Raw genomic sequence first — 24143 nt, forward strand, 5'->3', positions numbered from 1 at the left:
ACGGGCCTTATACGGCCCTGACGTTCCCAAACCCTGACCCAGTGGAACAAAATACTGCTCATTTTTGTTTTTCTTGTCATTTCCAAACCACTAATACAACTATGATTGGGTGGACCAGCTGTCAATATGGGTGGACTAGTGCCATACTGGCCCTTTTGTGGCCTCGCACCTGATTTGTTCAGAATTAGGGTACTGTGCTGGGGGTACAAATTGTGTTACTTACCCTCCTCTAATCACTCTGATTGAAATGACGTCCGTAAACTCCCACAGTGTAGCGTCCACAACATCACCACGCACTTCAATTCTCTGGCCAGTCAGTCCAGGCTGGTCAAATATTAACATCTAATAGAGGAAGAAACCATTTTAGAACTCCCCCAAATCCTTGACTCTACAATGCCTGCATTGTTTATTATTACAATCTCAACCACTAGGGGCAGTTGATTCACTACTATTGGACAAGGGACAATTGTTGTTCGTCCTGCACAGCCAGTGAAACAGAGAATGTCCATTTACTTTATACAACTTCTCTGCTGTTGACTCGCTGACTCATAACCTAAAGTCTGCAATTTTATACTGACTAATAATACAACCTGTCAATGTCAGAAGATTAAATCAATCTTATAGACAGCAATATGCAAGAATAATCTTGACAATCCAGTTTAAGATGACCTTCTATTAATCCCTAAATTTGCCGCTTAGGAATGTCAACCAAAACTAATACTGTACAGATGGATAATGGATGGTTAACTTGTGAGCCACCCCTATATATATTATAGATAAAAAACTATATATTGAAGTTATTACTGTTGTGGCAAGTTATATCATGCACACTGAAAAAAAAAAACCCTAATGAGTTGTCTATGTAGACAGCATTTAGGGCATTATGCTCAAATTCTGTTCCAAAAGGTGGCAACATTATGCTGCCTCCTATGATACCTTCTTTTAGTCTAAAGAGCCATTAGCTTTGCAAAATACTAATGCAAAAATCTCTTAAAATAAGTTCAAAGAACTTGAAAAGTGTCCCCATGTGCTTCGCTTGAAAAGCACTGTTTATATGACGCAGTTGCATATGACTTTGCTGGCAATGTGGAGCCTTCTAAATTGGTCACTTATGAGTTTCAGTTAGGATGAAAGTAGCTCTCCACTTTTTGGACTAGAGCCATGGTGGTATATTGTCCCCACCAGACAGAAATCATGAATCCCCACAGGTGCTCTTTTTGTAATGATAAAAGAAGTGATTAATTCTAGCCAAATTGTTAAACGTGTACTTGAACTAGATCATTTCAGCCTGAGATGTGCTATCTACAGTATATGCTACCCAGCTAAATTCAAAGATTGAAAATCTCCCATAGACTTTACATTAATAGAATGGTCAGTGTTCAAAATTGACAATGGCAAAGTAGCAACTTCATATCATTTACACAGAATGAATGCTTAAAACCGACACCAGGGCTATTCAAATGGCTGCCCACGGGCCAAGTCTGGCCCACCAGTAATTTTATCTGACCCTCAGTCTGATTTTGATAAAACCGCCTTGCAGTCTGATCATCCGAGTCCTCTGAGCAAAACTTAGCGGTGATTTTAACAATTCTAAGAGTTGCATGCAATAGCATTCAGCAGTTATCAGATAGCTCACAGATCCGGACTGGAGCACACGTGTTCATGCTTTTTTGGTTTAGTCACACTACTTTCCAAAACATGAACCAGCACAGTTTAGGTGAACATACTTGATTGTGTCTTATATTCAGTCTAATTTATATTGATGCAAATTGCTTTACTAAAATGCAGAGGGCGGTCACATCTAATGAATTTCTTTTTTAAATGTAAATAAATTTATATAATTACAGCAGTTGTTGCAGAAGTGGTGTCAGCTTGTATGCACAATCATATTAAATAAAAGAAAAATCGACATTGAAAAGCAAACCTTTATTCTCCATGCTTCATGTGTTAAATGGCAGTGTCTCCACGAAGCGCACTGATCCTGCATATACGTGCATATATTTTGTCTATGTTTGGTTCTATAAACAGATGTGTCACCATTCTCAATCCGAACATCAAATCAGTTTGTTGTCCGTTTTCCAATTGTAATCTGCTCAAGTAGTCTCCTGCTCAAATACACAAAATTTGCAAGACAAGGAAAGGCAAATTTCTCTCTTTCCCCCTCATAGAATGAAAGGATGATAGAAAAGAGGAAGAATAGACATCTTCTTTTTTGTTTTTGTTTGAACCTTTTCATGAGTAGGGTTTAAATTCCCTTGCAGTGCCCCTTGGAGTGAGTTATTTTTGCACATGACTGCACAGCCGATAGAGGGGGGCAGAGTGTAGATGAGTATTTATTAATTTATTTTAACAAATGTTTTTATTTCTTGTCATAAAAAATAAAATAAAATACTGTATTTAATATAGTAACCACTTGTTTATAATAAGTTTATATTTATTTAGTTTTTATAGCTGTAAAAAACAAATGAACAAAAAATATCAGCAGTCTGGTTTGCCTATATGCACTGTCTGACTTCTCAGACATTGCGTGTGTATGTGTGTGACAAGGGATAATGCAAACAGACTTGGCTGCGTGCATCGGATAAACACGCTCGATCAGCATGTTTTCACTTTGAGTATACGAATTTAAACTGTTATCGTGGTGCTTTTGTTATTGTTTGGCTGTCTTTTCAGAAAACAAATGTATTATATGCATGAAAAGACTGTTTGAGTTGGTGTTTGCATGAATGAAAACGTGGCTGCGTGCATGGGAAGACCACGTTTAGATATGATGGCTGTGCATATACAAGCTGTGAACTGTTATCATTGTATTTTGGTGACGATTAGGCTGTTTGATACATAAAATAAACATTATGTGCTTGAAAAGACTCTTTGAGTAGCTGTTTGTTTGATGAATTACAACGACTACTAGTATAAACAAATGGCAGTACGCATCAGATAAAGATTGAAATTGATGTAGTGACACTTTTTATCGTGGTAGTTTGGTGACGAGTATGATATATATAAAATTAACTTTTTCTGTGGTTTAAAAGACTGTATGAGTAACTGTTTGAGCAAATATAAATTACAGATGCTTGACCAGCTTGACCAACCTGTGTTGGCATGAAAGCCGATTTGAATCTGACAGCTTGTAACATAACTGACTGTTGCAGAAACACATATGTGTAACGCTACTCTGCGGGTCCCATTTATTAACTGTCACATATGTGTGACAGTATGTATGAAATGGTTAAATGTATTTTATGTACAGTATATTGCCAAAGATATAGGCTTTAGCAAATCTAAATATGATATGTTAAAATGATCATAATATTTTTATTTCCAGTTTGTTAGTTAAGGTTACAAAGTCATGTTAGTTCTTCTGCCAGATGTTAAGAAGGAATTTATGGCCAGACCTTTAAAAAAGGTTAATTGAATACCACTGACAATTGAAATTAAAAACACAGTTTTAATGGTGTGTTATTTTTTCATGTTCACATGATAATTCAAGTAATGTTATTTACTATTCCCCATAGAATCGCTAGCCTTTACGGCAGATGAGCAGGTCTGAATGTGCACCTGGATCAAATTAGCACTGTCGGAGTAGCCTCTGGGCCTGTTACACACCCACTAATCTGCACCTGCTCTTAAAAACCAGCCTCCGTCTTTCATCACAAGTGAAAACTACGAAAGTTTTGTCACTTTTTATTCAATATAATGGCCATGATCAGTAACGACAATGGATGTGCAGAGCTTGGTCTGGGCTGCTCAATCAGGCCAACAATAAGACAATTTAGAATAAGGCAAAGTCTGTGCAGAAAAACTCACCTTTCCAGGTCTAGGATTGAGCTTGCCATGCTCCTTTTCTTTTGTGAGCTGTAAGGAAAAAAAAAATATTTAATGAGAGTTTCATATCTAAACACATAGGTGTGTTTGTTCTATAACCTCTTAATGCTTTAATATGTACTCTTTATCTGTCTGTCTGTAAGTGTTTCTGGCACTCAATAACTGCTGCCTTACAATAAGTTTAAATTGCTCATGTGAGTTTGAACTAGTAAAATGCTGTTTTACGCTATATTGATAAGGTCATAAAGAAACCACAGAGCACACAATATTATCAGATTTATTTACATAAACTCCAGAATGTTCATATACTGTACATGAAATTCTAGACTTGATTTATGATCAGTTCATTGATAAAATTTGTATACATCAAGTGTAGAATTTCAAAATTAAACTGTGACACTCAAAACGCATTGCAACATAATTAGTAATAATCTAATCTAATCTAATTAACTAGTAATAACCATTCAGCCCAATGTATCACTGGACACGCAATGCATAGAATGTATAGATAGCTGAATTATACTTGGAAGCACTTGAATGCAGCAAGAACAAATTAAATGGTGCAAGAATGCCGTGAACTTGTGAAATGCCTGCAAGCATGACAAGTTGTTTTAAAGGCTCATTCAGGGTAACTATGTACATAAGGTAAACAAATTAAAATTGACATTAACTGTATACTCTAGATCTGCTGTGTCTTTAATATATGTATCTTCCGTTCATTTAATTTCCATTCTCACTTCTCAAACCTAAAATTGAAGAGAAGAATCAACACTTACAATGTCAATGAGTAAAGATAAGAGACGTTGTATTTTACATAGGGTAAGAGGATGTGACTATTCAGATGATAAACAATAGTAAAGTAAATATGACATTTTGAGGAAAAACTACTGTTATCATGGTGATTTTAAGGGATATACAGTAAATGGATTTTAAGGGGGAATGAAAGCCCTATTCGGATGAGATTCGTTTACCGGACCTCTGTATGTTATTACTGCAGATGTCTTAAATTTACCGTCGATTTGCATGGGACTTAAGCAATGTCTTCAGAAATCACAGAGATGGGTGTGCTTTCTGCATTTACACACTGTTGCCACGTAACTGACCTATCAGAAAATGTATGGCAGATTAATGTATGCTGATTAATTATGCAGAAAATATTAAACATGATCATATTCTTCATCTGGGATTATTTGAAGAAATTAATTGGAATATCTGACCAAATACAACAGAACTGGTGATATTACTGAGCCTGAAATACTATATTACACTCTTGAATAAAAAATATGGACAATCCGTTCACATTATATTTGTCCCTCTGCAAAACTTTTCAAATACAATATTATTACTTGCTTGCGTATCTACTTTTCTGATTTTCCTTGCCAAAATAAAAATAAAAATGAATGGCTCAATAAACACTCAACAGCATAAAATGCTTGAGGAAATATATGCATCAGTCCAAACGCAACAGCCAGCGTGTGTCTTCTCTTGGCCAACATCCACTTCAGACACTTGAATAACTTGAGAAACAACCAAAGTTAAAGGGTTCACAGGTTGGACAGTGCAGATTCACTGTCTTTTTACCAGCATGTCAGTTTGCACTGGATTATAACCAGGGATTATTTTTACCAGGCATGTTATAGAAGTTAAAATAGCCTACGCTATAATTGTAATCGAAGCATGAATGTGCAGTCTGTAATAATGACTGGCATGACCAATTTGCATATAAAACTAAAATCCAGCATCTATGGAACCTCACAGGAACAGCAGAACATAAGGAGGTTAAAAGTGTCAATACTGGTTAGCCTTGACGTGAACTTCTGTGGACATTTCAGGAAATAACAGCCTACAGATGAAATACAGATAATTGGAAAATCAAATTTACAAAATCAGTATTACGGTATTTTTATATATCTTAATATTCCGAATGCAAAATGCATTTTAGTGAATAATTACCATGTCAAATAATTGCTAATCAAAAAGACAAGTTGTTTTTCCATTTTCCCTTTTTTATATCAAAACTGATTTAGAATGAACGGAAGACACACGACTTGTCTTTGACATAATGTTAGCATCTATGATAAAACATGTAACATTGGCTTTTGAAATGGAAATCAAGTGGTCAGCTTATCAGGTGAATTGGTTAGTTTACAGCACAGTTGTTTTCAAGCATGGCTTTTGATGAGTTTCAATTGGTCTATATTGATATCTTACATTTACACTTCACATTCAGACACCCTTCATGTTTCTACATTACATGTCAAGATCTCTGTGGTGGTTTGTATACACTACATTTTTATGCATGTAGGTGGTGATGAAAAGCCCTTCCCAGATCTTGCGGAGCACAATGTCTTTACACATGCAATGAACCATGCCAAAGTTAGAGCAGAGACAACATTACACAAGAGTTCAAGTCAAATCTCTCTGTTTGTATATGGGAATGATCTTAACTAAAAGCCAAATAAAGGAGTTGCATGATTCAGATGCCATGAAACTACCTTCATAAACAGACACTATGAAAATATGATTCTACAGAAGGGCAGAATATTTCAGATATGCATACTAAAAATGGGTGTGAGGTGCAGTGCATGTCAAAAGTAGATTGATCAATTAACCGGAACAATGAATTTGATAAGGTTCATTATCGCTAGACCATAACGGTGTAACTTGCCCAATTTCTTCTCAAATATATCTGTGCCTTACTGACCTTTTGGAAAAGCATTCTCAGGGAAAAAATTTTGTTATAACAAAAAAGGCTACATAGGAAAACTGAATTCATTCAGGCTGCTTTAGATTTAATGTGATGTACAAAAAGTATTTGGACACTTTTGATCACTTAATTCACATACAAATATGGAATAAAAAGAAAGTGGAATCTGTAAGCAAATGATGCAAGAGATTTTCTCAGAACTAACTTATCTGAGACATTTTTGCAATGAATTTTAACCAACTGAACAGTTGCCTGATGTTCACACAGATTAACCACAGGTGTAGTTCCATAACCTTAACTACAGACACATTCCACTAGACAACCAGATGGGGTTAGCCCAAATACAAAATGTTTATGGTTTATTTTTTCAATTATTTTTATAATTTTTTTATTGTTATGTTTATATGTTATTATTGTATATTTACAATTGAATTTATTATTTAATTTGTAGCCTACTAGTAATTTTCCACATGCTGTTGAAATTGTTTTTTATGTCACTGCAAAAGGGGTCGGCGGAAGAAGATACTAAAATGTTTGGATTGGGTTGGGTTGGGACAATTTTTATACATTTTTTAACCACTTAGTTTTTCTTAAAGTGTAATTTGAATTCAAAATCAACCGGTAAAAGTGAAGTGCGTGCTGATACAATCGTTGTTAACACTAACCATGATTTGTGTGTTAGTAAATTAAAATTACAAATAATACTTACATTTCTTATAATTTAACAACACTGCGTGCTGCAGCCATGGAAGCCAGCAAGTGAACTGAATCAGAGATAACAGATTCCACCCGACCTAAAAATCCTCACCATCCATCTAAAAACCACCCTGACCAGAGGCGTAGGAAAACAAGGATAAATATTGGAGATGCCTTTGGAAGATGGAAACAGCTTAAACCCCCTTTAAAACTTTCTGGCAACCCGCATGAGCTTCGATTCTGGAGAGGGGCAGACAGCTCTCCAATATTTTGAATTTGGACTGCAGTACCCATTTCAAACACTTGTTGTCAATCTTACATATAGCACCTATAAGTGTCGTAATTAATTTTGGTGCCACTGCATGTGCAAAGAATTTGATATGAAGTGTTGTATCTTCCTAGCACACAGCTGTAAATGTTACAAGGGGTAGTTTATAAGTTTCCCCAGACAAATGTGTTTTTACAGCCACTTAATTCTGAATAAAGCATGAAGGCGACATGATTGTTTTCAACCCGCCTTTTCCATTTGGCAAATACAAAGTAAGCCATTGCCAACTCCAAGAACAGGGTGTGTCTGAGCAGGACTGGACACATAGACAGTTTAGGAAAATCATCAAAGGTAAATAGAGTAAAAAAACTAATCAGGCAGATAAAAATCTAAATCACATTCCATCAGCCTCTCCTTCTTTCCCTAAAGGGAGCCACAGCTAGATATGTTTTAAAGATATCATTCCTGGCCTGCCCTCAGAAGAATGTGCCAACTTAATTTTTTATGTTCATTTTATTGTTATTTATATACTATGTATTACTTATTCTCTCCCTGTATGTGTTTGTATTAATATTATGATGAATGCAATTTGATGTAATTATGAAAATGATGAACATGTTTTTATTATAATTTGTATTTCCTACAGGACAAAACAAATTATAAAAATTGGTAAAAAATAAATAAATCAATCAAACAGAAAGCCTTTAAAAATCATTACAATAAGGGCATTCTATTCTAAGCGTGTTCTATGCATACAGTTACAGCAAAGGGAAAGTTGGCCCATTACTGAAACCCGAACTGTTATTATTTCAGGGCTTTCTTTTTGTTTGAATATTGTGATCTCATTACATTCATAACAGGAAGCGGAACACACATTTCATACAGCATGACTCTGGCTTACAACACCTGCAACTGGACCGATGTGTTATCACCAGCAATTACATCTATAATAATAATAATAATAATAATAATAATAAATGCAACAAAGCGTCAGCAACAACTTGAAAATTGGATATACAGGATATAGGCCTCAGTACTGTAAAAATGCTCTAAACTTTGAATTTGCATAAATGCAATAAAGAATCCAGATACCTTAACATCATTAAGATCTATGTCAACAATGAGCAATAATGGTATAAATGGACAGAGGTCAAGCTGTCTGCTCATTTGACAGTAGATATGTGATAACAGTTTGAAGCTACTCCCTAGTGACTGATATTTGCCTGACAAACTGCATATTATGATTGAATCATAAAAATCTTGTCCTTAGTAACATCTCTAATCACACCCCAAGGTACAAACTGTCTCTGACTTTTCTGATGCATAAGCAAACCTGTGTGACACTGAGCATTTGAAGTCTTTGCATTAAAAGTCATTAAATAAGCCTGTTGTGTTCCAGGTTTTATCTGGATAATTAGCAACTGATAAAAGCCAGTGGTATTCATGTATGCATTACACTTTTGCCAGTCCAGGTCTTGGATAAGATTAAGTTTTCACATTGCAATAAAATCTAATCAAACCTAAACCAAACAAAAGATGCCCTAAAAATGCTTTTGGTGCTTTAATTTGACTTGCAATTCCATGAACACCTGGTACAGTAGATAGTAATGGCATTCCACAAACATAGGAGATACATCTGTGTTTTAGAGTACAAGAGGAAATGTGAATATTGCATGAGGATGGAGGTAATGTATACTCCCACCAATCTCTATTCCAAACCCTTGTCACCCAGGTGACATTACACTCCTCCAAGCCTTTCATTCACTGAGGTTTAGGGCAGAAGTGCATGATATTCTTGGGGAGTCTATACTCCTGCAGAGTTTAGATCCAGCTAATAAAACTTACCTGAACCAGATAATGATTGTTTTGAGTGCCCTTTAAATTTATATTCAGGTGTGTTGGAACTAGAGTAGCAGGGTTGGAATAAATATCAGCAAGATCTCCAGGAACAAAGTTGAGAACATCAGGTTTAGGGTATCCTGCACCTTATATAAGCAGTTTTTTTAGTTTTTGTTAGAAATGTATATAATAAATGGAATTCATCAGACATTTTGTCAAACTCACATGTTATGCTACACAACAACACTAGTACTGCAAGTGGTTTCATATCAGGTTACATTAAGAGGCTGACTAGCACCCAAGAGAAACAGAATGAAAACAACTCACTCATTGAATCCATGCCCTCATTTTAAGAGTGATAAACTTTAGCATGACAATGTGTTTTGTTCTTTTCTCTCTACATCTGAAGATTTGTTACTCATAGTTTGCCAATTATTGCAATGGCCAAGTTATTAAATGTGTTTACATGCACACCAGTACACTGATAATTACCAAAAATCAACAGCATTGACATGAGACTTGAAATCATCAGGTTATTCTCTACTTTTGATGTAAAAATTTAAACAGGCATGTGCACAACAATTGCACACATTGGATTGGTCAGTAAGAACATGGGTAAAGGTGTTTACATGCAACATTAAATCTGTGTTGATAGGATTTTGCTTAAACTGTTTATAACTCTGATTAATGAAAATTGTTTAAAGTGTTTACAGCATGATCACACACAAGTTGATGGCTTATTTAGCATAATCGGTGTAAGACTGTGCATGTAAACATGATCAGTGATGTGCTTGAAGATATCAACAATGCAAACAATCTATGTCCTGTTACAGTCATGCCAACTACAGATCCATCAATATTGTGACATAAAGCAATACTCACATATGCATCAGGGAAGGCTCTGTATTTGAGAGCCAAGTTATGCTCCGGCTCCTGCTTTTGATTAACTTGGAAGGCTTTGGTGTCATTGAATAGGAAACCTCCATCAACACTACTGCTTCGCTGAAGACCTACAGATTGAGAGTTCTTGATGAAAGATTCAGAGGGCAGAGAGCGATAAACTTCCAGAGAGGACTTGTGGCTAAAGTTGGAGGTCTCTATTGCAGAGTTTGGTTGGATTGAGGGAGGCGCACTCATTCGAGATGTTTCAACAGTCCCACTGAGGGAATTCGCTGGAGAGGTGAGGTATGAGAAGCGCTCAAAACGAGACCCAAGAACAGATTCTGTTCCTTTGGGGGCCGAGCTGATATGCGTGTGGCTGTTGCCAATATCAGGGAGAGAGGCCGCACGAAAAATTGAGCGATTTGAGTTCTTGCTGTTCTCGGTTGGCTGGAAAAAGAAGCTGTTTTCCAGGCGAGATGGGCTGAGCAGACCACCTCCATTGACAAGCCCTGTTGTGGATCCCTCTTCAGGGCTCAGGTCAGTGAGGGAGCTCCTGTGCATGACGATGCTACTCAGGGCTGAAGCTCGCAGGGGCAGGGTAAGGCCACGACTCGGACTTTCTCCAGACTGCTGCTCTTTCATCATGGTCAAAGGAGAGCGCATGTCCTTGGGGGAACTCCAGTTGAGACCAATGTCTGGAGGCAAACTGGATACTCCATTCAAGATCTTCTTTGGCTCAGTAACTGGTGACACAGGAGTTGGGGATGAGATTGGTGCATCCTCTTCGATAGGTGGCAGTGAAGAGAAGGGCGTATTGGATGGAGTGCGTTGAACCCTTTGCCGGATCGGTCGATCCATATTCTTGAGAGTGTCAACCAGGCTATCGATTTCAGAAAGGGAGTAGTTAGAGGGGGTGTCGGGGGTAGTGGGAGAGGGAGGCAGCTCTATGCGTGTTGCTTTGAATATCCCAGAGAAAGACTCATCTGTCTCTGTAATGATCAAGCTAGAATCTAAACTTGCCTGTGAGTCAAAGCCTTCTTTTCTAATCTGCTCTCCCTCTCCCTTTCTCGCTCTGACAGGTGTACTAAGCTCCGCCCCGCTCTTCACACTACTGTAACTCTCACTGCACAGTTGAACTTCGCTCTCTATGTCTTTCCAGCTACTGTTGCCAAGGCTACCAGCGGTCTCTAAGAAAGCAGTGGGCTCGGTTTCAAGCGTCTTGGGAGAGCGAAAATGAGAAGTGTAAACAGTTTTTTCGTAGCTTGGGGACATTTGAGAGGAATGCAAGTATGTTCTGTCCGTGAGTTTATAGTCTGAACTCTTCATGATGTTGGATTGCTTTTCTTCTGAGCTAGAATGGAGACTCTCCCACCTTCTCCAAAGCTCAGGACTGGCTTTGCTTTGCTCTGACTGATCTCTTAACCCAATGCTGTCCAACAGACCATCATGATTCCCTAAGCTTCCTTTATTGTCAGTGCTCACCAAGGACACTTTGCGAACCACCATGACATCCTCTCTACTCTCATGAGTAGACGACGGTCGATTGAGGGTTGTGTTTAAAACCGCAATGCCAGAGTTCATGGCTATGTCTGATTCAGGCTCAGTTTCAGTTTGATCCTCTGTGTCTGACTCCTCAATCACTGTACTGAGAACAGTTGATACATGAAAGAATCTAGAACAAAGGATGAATGTAAAAGAAAGAAGAGAACAGAGAAAGGACATTAATGTGTTAAGCATCTTTTATAACAATACCTGACACACAATTAAAATGTTTCAGAGTTGTCAGTAAATTCAAAGAAGCATCACCTGCTGTGGTGCAACACAACACCTAGTGTACACTTGAGGTCTATGAATAGTAATACATCATAGACCTAAAGCATATACTTGAGCATATAACTACCCAGTATGACCCACATTACATGTTAGAGCTGGGTCTGAGTTTGTTGTAACTGCCCGAAAAAAGACATTTAGAATTAAAATAGCAGGTATCATCAAAACATTTAAAAAAATAATATTAATATATGCCGTATAATTGCACTTATAAGCAAGGTCGAGGACAAATCAAGCTGGGAAAGCAAGGTGTAAAGGTCTCTTTCTACTGTGGGGGTGTATTGCAATGTGCGTAGGTGAGTTTCTAGAGAAATTACGTGTTACAATGGCACTTCAAAATTAATCACAGGTTTAAAATCAGCTGTAATCCCCATCATAAGACTGTGAAAAGAAAACAGTGAATGGGAATTCAGTATTTTTACATGAAAATATACTAATGGAACAGACAAAAATTTCAGAATGATTTTGCAAGGTTGTGATTATCCATAATGGTGCATAATTAATAACAGTAAATGTGGTAATAAATAAACACGCCTCAATCCGGGTGGCAGAGGACGAATCTCAGTTGTCTCCGATTCTGAGCCCGTCAACCCACGCATCTCATCACGTTGCTTGTTGTGTGCATTAACGCAGAGACATAGCGCGAGTGGCGGTTTCACACCATCCACCGCGGCGTGAAGAGCGAACTGAGAGCAAACCACGAGGAGGTTATCACATGTGACTCTACCCTCCCTATCAACCGGGCCAATTTGGTTGCTTAGGAGACCTGGCTGGAGTCAATCAGCACGACTCCAGGGATGGTAGTCAGCGTCTTTACTCACTGAGCTAACCAGGCCCCACATTCTGAGAATTGTTGTATTTCATATCTCAGGTGGTGGTGTCCAAGCCTTGTTTAGTGATTATTTAAGTTTCTTGCAAGTGTTTCACAACAAAGGATCAACTGAAGAGATAAAACATTTGACCAAAACACTATTGCCTAAATACAAGCATTGATTCAAGATGTGCATCCATGCTTCTACTTCATGAATTCTCTCAATGCCAGTGGTCTTCCTCTTGACAGTTTAGAAATCAGTATATAGCAGATATTTTTGAGAGTTTTTTTGTGTAAAGCCAGTTCAGGTGCTGTGTGACACACCCAGAGATGTCTGTAATTATTTGTCAGAGAAGGTGTAGTTTGAAGTTTGTATTTCCAGAAAAATAAATGTCAACTTTAATTGCTGGGACCAGTCAGCTCATTTTTGTGCATTGACATTTATATACATCTCAGTACCAAGTCAATCACAGGCTTGGCTGTGAAGGGAGTGCCAAGTTAACTGAAAGATAGCTGTAAATACGGCTGAAGAATGTGTGTTTGTCCCGACCATTACTGTAAAAGCTAAAGGTTTGTGAGCCATTCCGGAAAGTTGGATATGATGCAATCTGAGGGGTTATGGCATAACTACATGCCAATATTTAAGACTGATCAGCGATGCCATCAACAGAATCAATTCAAATTACATGAATTTTGCATTGCTTTTACTATTATTTTGGTTATAGTATTAATAAAATATTAAGATTTTTTCAAGATCAACATTATGAATTTAAGTAACATTTATATAAATATACAAGGCAATGTGTATATTTTAGGTGCTGTAACAGGTGACTATTTCTTTCAACAAGTTAGTTAGTTAATTTAGTTCATTTCAAATGGTCCTGCAACATTTAAAACTTTTTTTTAAAAGTAAAAATATTTTAAACAGTTTCTCAATTCATATTAAGCTCAAATAAATGAATGCATAACATAGTGTTTATAATAGATTTAGTTGGAGTTTATCATGTCACACTGCAGGACATATCAACTTAGCAAAAGTGTTTCATATCAACCCACATAACTGTAATACTGTAACTACATTAGTCTTATTCTTGATAGCTTAATATATTAATTGTAGGGTTTACTTCAGCTTATCAAGTCCAAAACAGGCTCAACATTGCATTTTTTTAAAGACATCAAACCAAAACAGTAGAACGATCATATTAAATTAAGTCAAAATAATTCATGGTCTGTTGATCCCCATCCAATCATGTGCTCATTTAAAATTTGTGTTACATGTCTACACGTGCAAAGCAAAATTTCATAGCATGTGTTTAAAGTTCCAGACACACGCTTCACATTCTGGTCATAACAGATACCACTGGAAGACTGACAGCACTGATAATTTGAGCAGAGTTCAGAATATGCAAATAAGAATGAGGCAATCGGGGGCCCATGATTTGCAGACAAGGATGTAGAGGACTTCTGCCACCATGTGTCTGTCTCTTGTATAATTGAAATCATTCTAAACATCCACTTTACATCCATTATGTACAGTATATTATGCATTGCTCAGAGCTACAAGATCAGAATAGGCAGACTATTTACATACACATTCCATTTCCTGTCGCTGCCTGTAATCTGTTTTGCAATATGAAATATACCTAACTTTTCAAATGTTTGACATAAACGAATGTGTTATTATTTGAAGTGTCTGAAAAATTTGCTTTGGTCACTGTCCTGCATCACCTTCCACTGCAACTTACATTCACAGAAACCAGCACATCTCAGAATACAAACATTTCTAGTGAACGTTCAACCAAAAATGAAAATCCTTTAAATCCTCTTGTAGTTACAGACCCGTACCTTTCTTACACATTACATGACATGACATACACTTTAATAATGAATTATGAATTCATTCAAATTTCATTATAAATATCACAGCCCGTCTTTTCAATGCAATGACAATGTGCCATAATTAGGACCCAAAGTATCATAAAAATAGTATATGTGAATTGTGCATCAATGTCTTCTTAAGGAATAGATATGTTTTGATGAGAAACTACACAAAATTGTACCAATTTATTAGTTAAAATAGTGACCCATTGTACGTTATGTGGAGGCTTCACGCTATTCTCTGCAGCATCCACACACAACTCAGCACGCACCCCACCGAGAGCGAACCACATTATAGCGAACACAAGGAGGTTACCCCATGACTTTATCCTCCCAGGGCCAATTTGGTTGCCTAGGAGACCTGGCTGGAGTCACTTGTGGCTCCAGGGGTGGTACAGTCAATGTCTTTACTTGCTAAGCTACCCAGGCCCCCACTTTTGGGTATTTTTAAGATTTAACATGAGGCACTATCCTCTGCCATTCAGGGCTGCAACAAACAATTATTTCGTTTACTAATCTAACGATTATTAGAATGATTAATCAACTATTCGGGTTATTATTGCAACAATTATCTCTTAACCGACATTTCTGCTTGAGCCTTGAGCCTTGAGTTAAGAGGTTGTAAATAAGAAAATGAGGATGAAAGTATCTTAATACTTTTAAATGAATTTCTCTGAATTACTTTCCTTTCTATAAAGTTTAGTTTACTAAGAAATAGACAAAATCGTGTATTAGTTGTTTTTGCCTTGTTTTCTACTTAAAATAGCTAAAAATACTCAAATCAAGAAAAAAATACTCGAGAAGTAATACTGCACAAGGCACAAGATAATTTTTTTTAGTTTTTTGGAGAATATACACTATATTTCATATAAGAGCTTTTTTTTTATCTTACTGCACTGGCAGGTTTTTTTTCTCACTTGTTGAGACAAGTTTAAAAAACCTGTAAGACAGAATAAACTTCTTAACAAATATCAATATTTTAATTGATAGTGAAGCTCATTAAGTAAATTAGAGAAGCTCCTTAAGTTCTTTTAAAGGATTTTTAGATTACAATTAGAAAAAAAAAAAAAAAGAGTTATTAAAAATTCTTTGAGAACTCATTTTTGCAGAGAAAAGTAGTCCTGCCATCTCTCACCTGTTTGTTCACTTAATTTTGTTCCAACTTGTTTACAAAAACAAACTTTCTGTTCTTAGAGCTGCACATTGATAAGATAAACAAAGCAACACATTAGCTACAGTATAACTCATTACATGGCAAGCTATCACAATTGAAGCTGCCGCAAACAAGCAAGAGAAACCTAGCGCTTCAGCTTCCGTACTAATTGAACTCGAATAAAGGATGCATTAAAGATGAAAGAAAATAACACCAGGATGTTTCCATTCATTTGTCAACATGCAAGTTTTGCTCCTGCTGAACACCAGCTGTGTTTTATTTCAAGATAACGCTGACATTGTACATTTCTTCTTTAGTATATTTGTATAATCTCACCATACTTTGCATTCTGCATCATTATGAGCTCTTTGGAGTGCATCTGGACTCTGAGCATGTTCTTCCTCATGGGCTGCAGCTCTCTAGGTAAAATGCATCCCGTGAGACCAAACGACTATTCGCCAATTAATAGATTTGTCAACAATGTTTTATGTCGACTAATCGTTCCAGCTTTAACGCCACTGTACTGGAAGTATGTGCTGTTAATTTAATTATAACTTTTTATTTTGTGTTCCGCATAAGAAAGTCATAAATGTTTATAACAACATAAGGGTGAGTACATTTAGTCAGAATTGTCATTTTTAGGTGAACTTCAGCTTTAACTAATTAAATCAAAACAGCATGAGGCAAAATAATTTAAAATATCATGTAGACTTAGTATTTTATAATTAAGTAAACTTTGATTTAATGGAATAGTTCACCCCTAGATGAAAATTCTCTCATAATTTACTCACCCTTATGCCATCCAAGATGTGTATGACTTTATTTCATCTGCTGAACTCAAATGAAGATTTTTAGAAAAATTTCTGAGCTCTTTTAGTCCATCCAATGCATGTGAATGGGTGCCAAAATCTTTAAGCTCCAAAAATCATGCAAGTCAGCATAAAAGTAATCCATAAGACTCCAGTAGTTAAATCAATGTCTTCTGAAGCAATATGATAGGTGTGAGTATAAATATTGACCTGTTTCTCACCCACACCTATCATATCACTTCTTAAAATATGGATTTAAACACACACATGGATTACCTTTATGATGCCTTAATGTGCTTTTTGGAGAGTAAACATTTTGGCACCCTTTCACTATGGGCCTACAGAGCTGAAAAATTCGTCTAAAAATCATACTTTGTGTTCAGCAGAAAAAAGTAAGTCATATGCATCTGGGATGGCATAAGGGTGTTTTGCCCTATCTGTTTGCATTCTTCTAAGAAACAAATGACTGTGTTTACATTAACAACTTGCCATTAACAACTTGCCAATATGACCAAAATATTGTGCCGTTAACAAGTGCAGCTGAATCACTATGAGAGCATGCACATCCATATGCAGCTGCCTGTCAGACTGACCTAAGGTACACAATAAAGAAAAATACTTTTCAGTCTAGTTTTGTTTTATTCAATGGAATTTCACTGAAATAAACAAAAATGGGCAGAAAGTAAGTGAACTGAACTAAATTAAACTGAACTGAATCTGAAATTTCTGAACCAGACAACCAAAAGGTTCTCTCAGATAAGTGGAGTACATATTTAACTAATGGAAATGAGTTCATTAGAATTTGCATTGTGGAATTCCATCAGTAAAATTCCTGATGAGCATTCAAGTTTATCTCAGCTGTTTTTGATGTAGGCCTTCATTCATGAGGACTATTTCAAGAATTAGTATCATCAAGTATGAGTCAATAGCATACTTTGACTATTTAAACACTGCTCTACCTTACATTCCTACAGCTGCCCATCCCATTTAAATGAACTAATAAGATGGGGGGGGGGGGGGGCAAGTGGGTGAGGCTTTGATAAATCCTGTCCTTTGTTTTTTTTCCATCAACCTCTTATACGAAAGGATAGTTTATATTAGTAGTTCATTGTCACACTGTAGATTAGGGCTGGGTATAGAGTTCGATACATTTTAGGCACCGACCAAATTGCCTCTAAACAACCGAGTATCGAAAAATGTCTTGTTGTTCGGTACCAAATTTCGATACCTAAGGGGTTAATCTCATCAAGTTCAGTGATAAGCATGTAGCATGTTAGATGTGCCCAAATCTAAAAGTGCCGGTGATTGGCTGTGTTTAGGCATCAAGGAAATACACTAGTATCAGAAAATGGTTTGAGTTGCATGGCTGAGAAAGAACTACTAGATTGCTAACACTGTTCTACATTTCAGAGAAATACAAAACTATAATAATGAGCCTTTAAAATAGAATTTTTACAAGCGCACACACAAAGCGAGCCTCAGTGACACAGGGAAAAGTGGTAATGATTCTGAATGTGTCGGAAAAACCAGCAAGGAGACTGTCTGAATATTTTGTTAATTTATAGAGAGAAATACACATTAGAGTTGTCCCAACAGACGATGATCTCAGGATCAATGATGGTTAGAGTGATCACCAATAGCTGATGACTTTGACCATGTCATGACGACATTTGGCTCTTTTTCCCATTAATCTATTAAATTATTATTATAATTAGACTATTATTATTACCATATTAAAATAAAAAATAATTTGCCCGTATATACAAAGACACGCGTTTGAAAAACACTTTATTCTATTATTAAGAACAGATGACAGAAAAGCGCCTATGAACATATTTGACGCACTGATACAGAGGTGTGCAGTCTCGTGGAACACCTGCATCTAAGGATCTCACACTTTTTTCTGCCTTCTGATTTAAATGTTTTATGAGTGCTGCAAATGACCTCAGTTCAGGAGGTGCTTTGAGTTCAGTTCACTTTATTTCCACAGAGCAGTTTATTGTGAACGCAACTCTGCAGCCTGTAAAATAATACAAACTATATCAAATAATAAAACATTTATGAAATAATACAAATACATGTTCACCTCGAACCATGATTTATATTTCAGTGATTATTATAATTATTATTTTTATGTCTTCATTTGTGGAAGTAATTTTCCACCTGCATGTTTAAACAGATTCTTGCCTGACGGTAAATTGAAAGGTGGTTATAAATATATTATCACTTTATTATTTATTTATTTGCTTTTTCATTTCGTTTGGAGTGCAATTTGAATTTACAAATGTATTTGATTTCAGTTTTTCGTTTTTTAAATAAATTATTTAATTTTTTATGCAAAATCACTAAAGCAAGAATATTCACTAATCCCTCAGCCCAGACGTTTCTGATGTAATTGTATATATATATATATATATATATATATATATATATATATATATATATCTCGAGAAGGAAGGAACTAAACAAATTTATTCACACACATGATATATTTTCCTGGATAACGAAATATCCGTCCAGTAGAGAATGCACGGATGAAGCTTCTTTGCCAGAGAGATGTTCACAACTGTTGTAAATCCATTTTTCAAAAAGTTGAAATACACACATTTTAAATGCACTTATTTTTTTTCCAGTTTCATTTGAACTTTTTGCAAAAATAAATAAAAAATAAAGTTCAAAGTTTGAAATCAAGGTGTCTTGCTTTATTGTGTAAGCTTAACCCTAAACATGTTTACTGAAAATGATCCCATAGTACCACCTAGCGTCCAACCAGCGCTAATACCGGTGTTCGTTGTTTTTTCTCAACCAAAGTATCGAATCTAGTACTGTTTAGGTATCGGTATCGATATCTTACATTTTTGAACGATACCCAGCCCTACTGTAGATACTCAAAGAAATACAATAAAACTGTATTATTTGGATAATTGAAGATACCCTGAAAATAGTTAAGATAGAGAGAGACAGAAGCCACTAACAAAACAAACATATCAGAGAGTTGCTGAACATGTGGGGAAAGAATGGTGCTGTATATTCCCCATGAATGAGACCTTCTCAAATACATATGATCATTTTAAAGGTAACATGTACAATTTGTACTTACTGGTTTACATTTTGCTAAAGCTTATCTAAGGGGTGTGTAATTAAACAAGTATCATAAACTATACTGATTATGTGTCTTTATATATGTAACTGTATAAATAAAATAATTTATACAGATAATTTATTTGGAATGTAGCACAAATCCCTGTTATATTGATACTCATTGGCAAACTGAACAATCCATCAGATACAAAAATATAAACAATGTATGTACATATCAAATATTTGCATCAGTTATTCAGATATTCAAAACATAACATTTTTAACAATGTACACACACAAACAGATCACTTATAGATAAAAAAAATTATATTTTCTGTCTTACCTGTCACTTGGTATTAAATGTGTTGCAAGCTGGTGGTCAGGTAAAGTGTTAATGTCAGTTGTACGGAGATCTTTCTCTTCTCTTCTCTCTTCTGATGTGGTTTCACTGATTTGTACCACGTTTCTGTGAGTGAAGATGCCGATGTTATCTGTCTTTACCTTTGAAACTGTGACCTCCCCCTGTTTGTTGCTTGTATCTTTGTTGTGTCTGAAGGTCTCTTCTGTGTATATAGTGGAAATCTTCTCTGTATCCCAAGTGGATTGCCAAAAAGTGCTCTCTGTCTCTGCACTGTTTGGTTCTTGACTTTCAGTGCTATGAGTGCTTGTAATAAATGTGGCTGTATCCTCAGTCTCTTCGCTTTGTCTGTGTTCCTCCCTCTCAGAGTGGTGCTTATCAGTGCTTGTTTGATATTTGCTCTTTTTTGTGTCCTCTAGTAGTGTTATCTTTCCACTTGAATGATGCGGGGCTAAGGGGTGGAGCCAAATCTCTAGGTGCCTGTTTGTTGCCATGCTTGAATCGGCAAGTGATACCTTTACTATCTCAGAGAAGGTAGGGGCCAGAGTGCATTCTTCAAGGCTACATTCTTGATTGACTGGTAGGACTGGTTTCAGTGCATCGAGACAGGGAATCTGCTGTTCTGCTTGATCTGTCAACACTTCAGTGTCGCCACATACTTCTGCTTCCAGTTCTATTACGCCTTGTGTTTTGGATGCTTCTGTCATGCTTTGAACCATTTGCAATGCCTCAGTCTTTTCTTCAGTCCCCTCATATTTTTCTACAACTTTATGTAGTAACATTTCCTCTTGTGCTGCATGAGACATCCATACTCTTGATTTCTCATCCATGATACATCTAAGCTCCAAATCATCAATGCTCTGTTCTCTTGTCAGGCTCTGCTCTGATTTAATGTCCTTTTCCTGATTCAGTGTAATTTCATCATTTTTATTAGAAAACACATGTAGTCCATTGCTTTCCTCCTCTTCTGGCCCATATTTCTCCATCACAAACATTTGCAAGTCATTTACTGAGGTCATACATTCTGCTGTTGTTTCATACTTGTTGTAAATGTAATTTAGTCCATCTTTTTCTGGTCCATATTTTTCTTTGACAAACATTTGCAGGTCATTTAATTTGGTCAAACGTTCTGCTGCTGTTTCATTCTGGCCAATCAATTTATGGCTTTTTGATCGTTCTAATAAATGTGCCTCCTTAACATTTACAAAATGGACTTCTGTAACATATGGCTGGTCTTCCACACAAACTTCATTTGTTTCTACCTCTGGGGCTAGAGAGCTGAACAGTTGCTGGGAAATTTTTGAGTGAGAGGAGGGAAGAATTATTATGTTAGATAAGGCTTCAGAGGAACCATTGTTGGAGATACCATTGTCTGGGAAATCTGAGAAAGTATGGACAATTTCATGAGAGCTAGTTGATATATCTTGGATTCTTTCCTGAGTTATATGATCTTGTGCTGACATTTCACTCAGAGTTACCACATCTGAAGAAGACATATTGTTAGACAGACCTCTCCAAGAATGCTCTGGGTCAGGGATGTCAGGGTCTGAGACACTTGAAAGGTCATAAGTGGCAGTTTTAGTGGAGTTAATGATGGTGTGCACTCTTGGCACAACTGACTGAGGTAAATACATATTTAACCCATCTTCAAGAAGGACAGGTTCAGCATTATGGCGAACAGGTCCTACAACAACAGGGCTAGGTTTCTCTGAGTCAGTGGCATTTGTGGTATAATTGTCAGTTTCATAAGTTTCCATTGAAATAGTCTCACTATAAATATCAGAGTGAGTTTTTTCCAGTAAACTTGAAGCAAAAGTGGAATGTGCTGTGATTTCTGGACAACTCTGAGATACATGCAAATTGCAGTGAACATTGTAAACTGAGCTTAATACTGATACATCAGTATTGGAGAAAGATGAAACAGGCTTGGTATTAGTGTCAGCATCCACACTGTACTCTGTGTTACTGCAGGAAGACACAGTTCTAGACAATATTACATCTGGCATGGATAAAACAGAAATGGGTTTGCTGGTGTCTGTAGTGATACTGTTGTGGTCATTGTTGCTGGCCAATACATCTCTGTTGGTGACAAACACATCTCGGTTATCTACAGAGCTGGTTTGAAAGTCTTTTGCTTTAGAAGTTATAATGGAAGTTTGGTGACTGTTAGAATTCTCAGGAAAGGAAGAGTCAGAATCTAAATTTGAGGTGGAACTTTGGGAGATGGTATTATTTGAGTTCAAAGTGAAACTATCAGGGATGACAGATGTGGACATTGGGAGAATGCAAGACGTAGAACTCTGGGGGACAGAAGAGCTTGAACTCAGGGGGATGGAAGAGCTGAAGCTCTGAGAACTCTTGTGGATGGAAGAGCTGGAACTCTCAGGGGTGAAATAGATGGAACTCTGGTGGATGGAAGAGCTGGAACTTTTAAGGATGAAAGACAAGGAACTCTGAGGAAGGGAAGAGATAGAATTATGTGGGGTAGTAGAGGTTACATCCTTTAATTCTTTGCAGTCCATGTATGAATATTTCTGAGAAATAATTGCGTCTATATTGGGGGAAATGTCTGTGGTTTTGACTTCCACATCTGCTGTAATCATCGATTCAGGTGTCCCCAAATTGAAGTTAAAGAGTGGATGATCATCCCTCCCAGAAACACCATTCATGTTCAAATGTTCCTCTGTACTTGAATTATCAACAGAACATGAGTCAGAATTTACTGGAGTTTCCATTATAGGAATGATACTAATGGAGTCTGTGATATCTGGCTTAGCCTCTGAAGTGCAAAACTGCACAGAGTTGGTGTATCGTAAAGATCTATCTACCGCAGTGGCAGTTGGATTAGCAGCTTTGTCTGTGTTGTTGAACACTGCTTCAACATGTTTAGGGTTTAGTGGAGAGAACCCTGCTGTATTCAGAGAGCCTGTATTAATTACAGGTTCAGGATTATCAGTTTGACCAAATTTAACCTGGCATCTAGAAAAGGTGCTGGAAGGTGTAGTTATATAAGTTTCAGTAGGGGCTGGGTATTTTCTAGTCAAAGCTTGGGCAACTGCATAATCAGATGAGAGATAATTTGGTACTGGACTTTCTGGGGGTGTCTGGTAACCATCACTATCAGAGATTGAAGAGTCAATATATGGTATCAATGTACTGTCCACATGGGGTGGCATAAAACCAACATCATCAAGGACAGCATCCTTTAGTCGGCCCTCATCATTGGTCAAAGATATGTCACTCAGGACATCTTGGGGCTTCGATTGGTTAGAGATATGAGGGGTTGTTGTGGAAACAGGTGTAGCCCCTACAATCTCGAAATCGTCCTTCTGGTTTAGTAAGGTTTGTTCTATTTCTACCTGCTCATCAAATTCATCCTGTTCGCTGATGTGACCTTTGACCCCTGGGACTTGACTGACACTTGAAAGACTTTGGGATAGATCCCTTTTACTTTTCTTTTTCCAGCCCAGATTAAATGTGCCAAAGTTCTTGGGTTTATGAAGGTCACTCTCTGAGTAACTGAGTAGCCCTTTCTATAAAACAAAATAAAGAGAAAAAGAGAGATGAATAAATTAAAGAGATGATGGTAAGAAAGAAGAATTCAATTACATAAAATAACAATAATGAGGAAAACATAAAACAAGCATTCATAATCATTAGTAGTACATTTATTATATTATTATAGTAGTTAATTATATTGCGGACCCTATAAAATCCATGCAATTTAAAAATAAAACTCATAATTTCTGTATCCTCATGTTGATACAAACCCATTTTACTTCTTTTTATTTTCCCCCTGTGGATGACAAGAGATGATGTTGAGGAGAATGGCAGCCTCAGTCACCATTCACGTTCATTTTATGGATAAAAGGTGCATGAAAAATAAAGTGATATGGGTTTGGATCAACATGAGGTTGATGACCAGATTAAAATTTTGGAAAGATCCCTTTACGTTAACAAACATGTCTCATAGGGGCCTGGGTAGCTCAGCAAGTAAAGACGCTGA

The 24143-nt window shown here is 36.7% G+C and overlaps 1 protein-coding gene across 1 annotated transcript in view; it reads right to left on the bottom strand.

Moving 5' to 3' along the window:
- LOC127650015 (serine-rich adhesin for platelets-like) overlaps window positions 1–22705 on the bottom strand; it is a 35198-nt gene extending 12493 nt beyond the window's left edge. The window contains exons 1-4 of the mRNA XM_052135126.1: window positions 20123–22705; window positions 10218–11889; window positions 3808–3855; window positions 224–342 (exon numbers count right to left, since the gene is read on the bottom strand). Of these exons, the coding sequence (XP_051991086.1) occupies window positions 224–342; window positions 3808–3855; window positions 10218–11889; window positions 20123–22659 (4376 nt within the window). The 5' untranslated portion in view covers window positions 22660–22705. The remainder of the gene's footprint in view (window positions 1–223; window positions 343–3807; window positions 3856–10217; window positions 11890–20122) is intronic.
- Between the last annotated feature and the right edge of the window lie 1438 nt (window positions 22706–24143).

This window comes from Xyrauchen texanus, chromosome 10 (genome assembly GCF_025860055.1).
Source record: "Xyrauchen texanus isolate HMW12.3.18 chromosome 10, RBS_HiC_50CHRs, whole genome shotgun sequence".
Lineage (NCBI taxonomy): Eukaryota > Metazoa > Chordata > Actinopteri > Cypriniformes > Catostomidae > Xyrauchen > Xyrauchen texanus.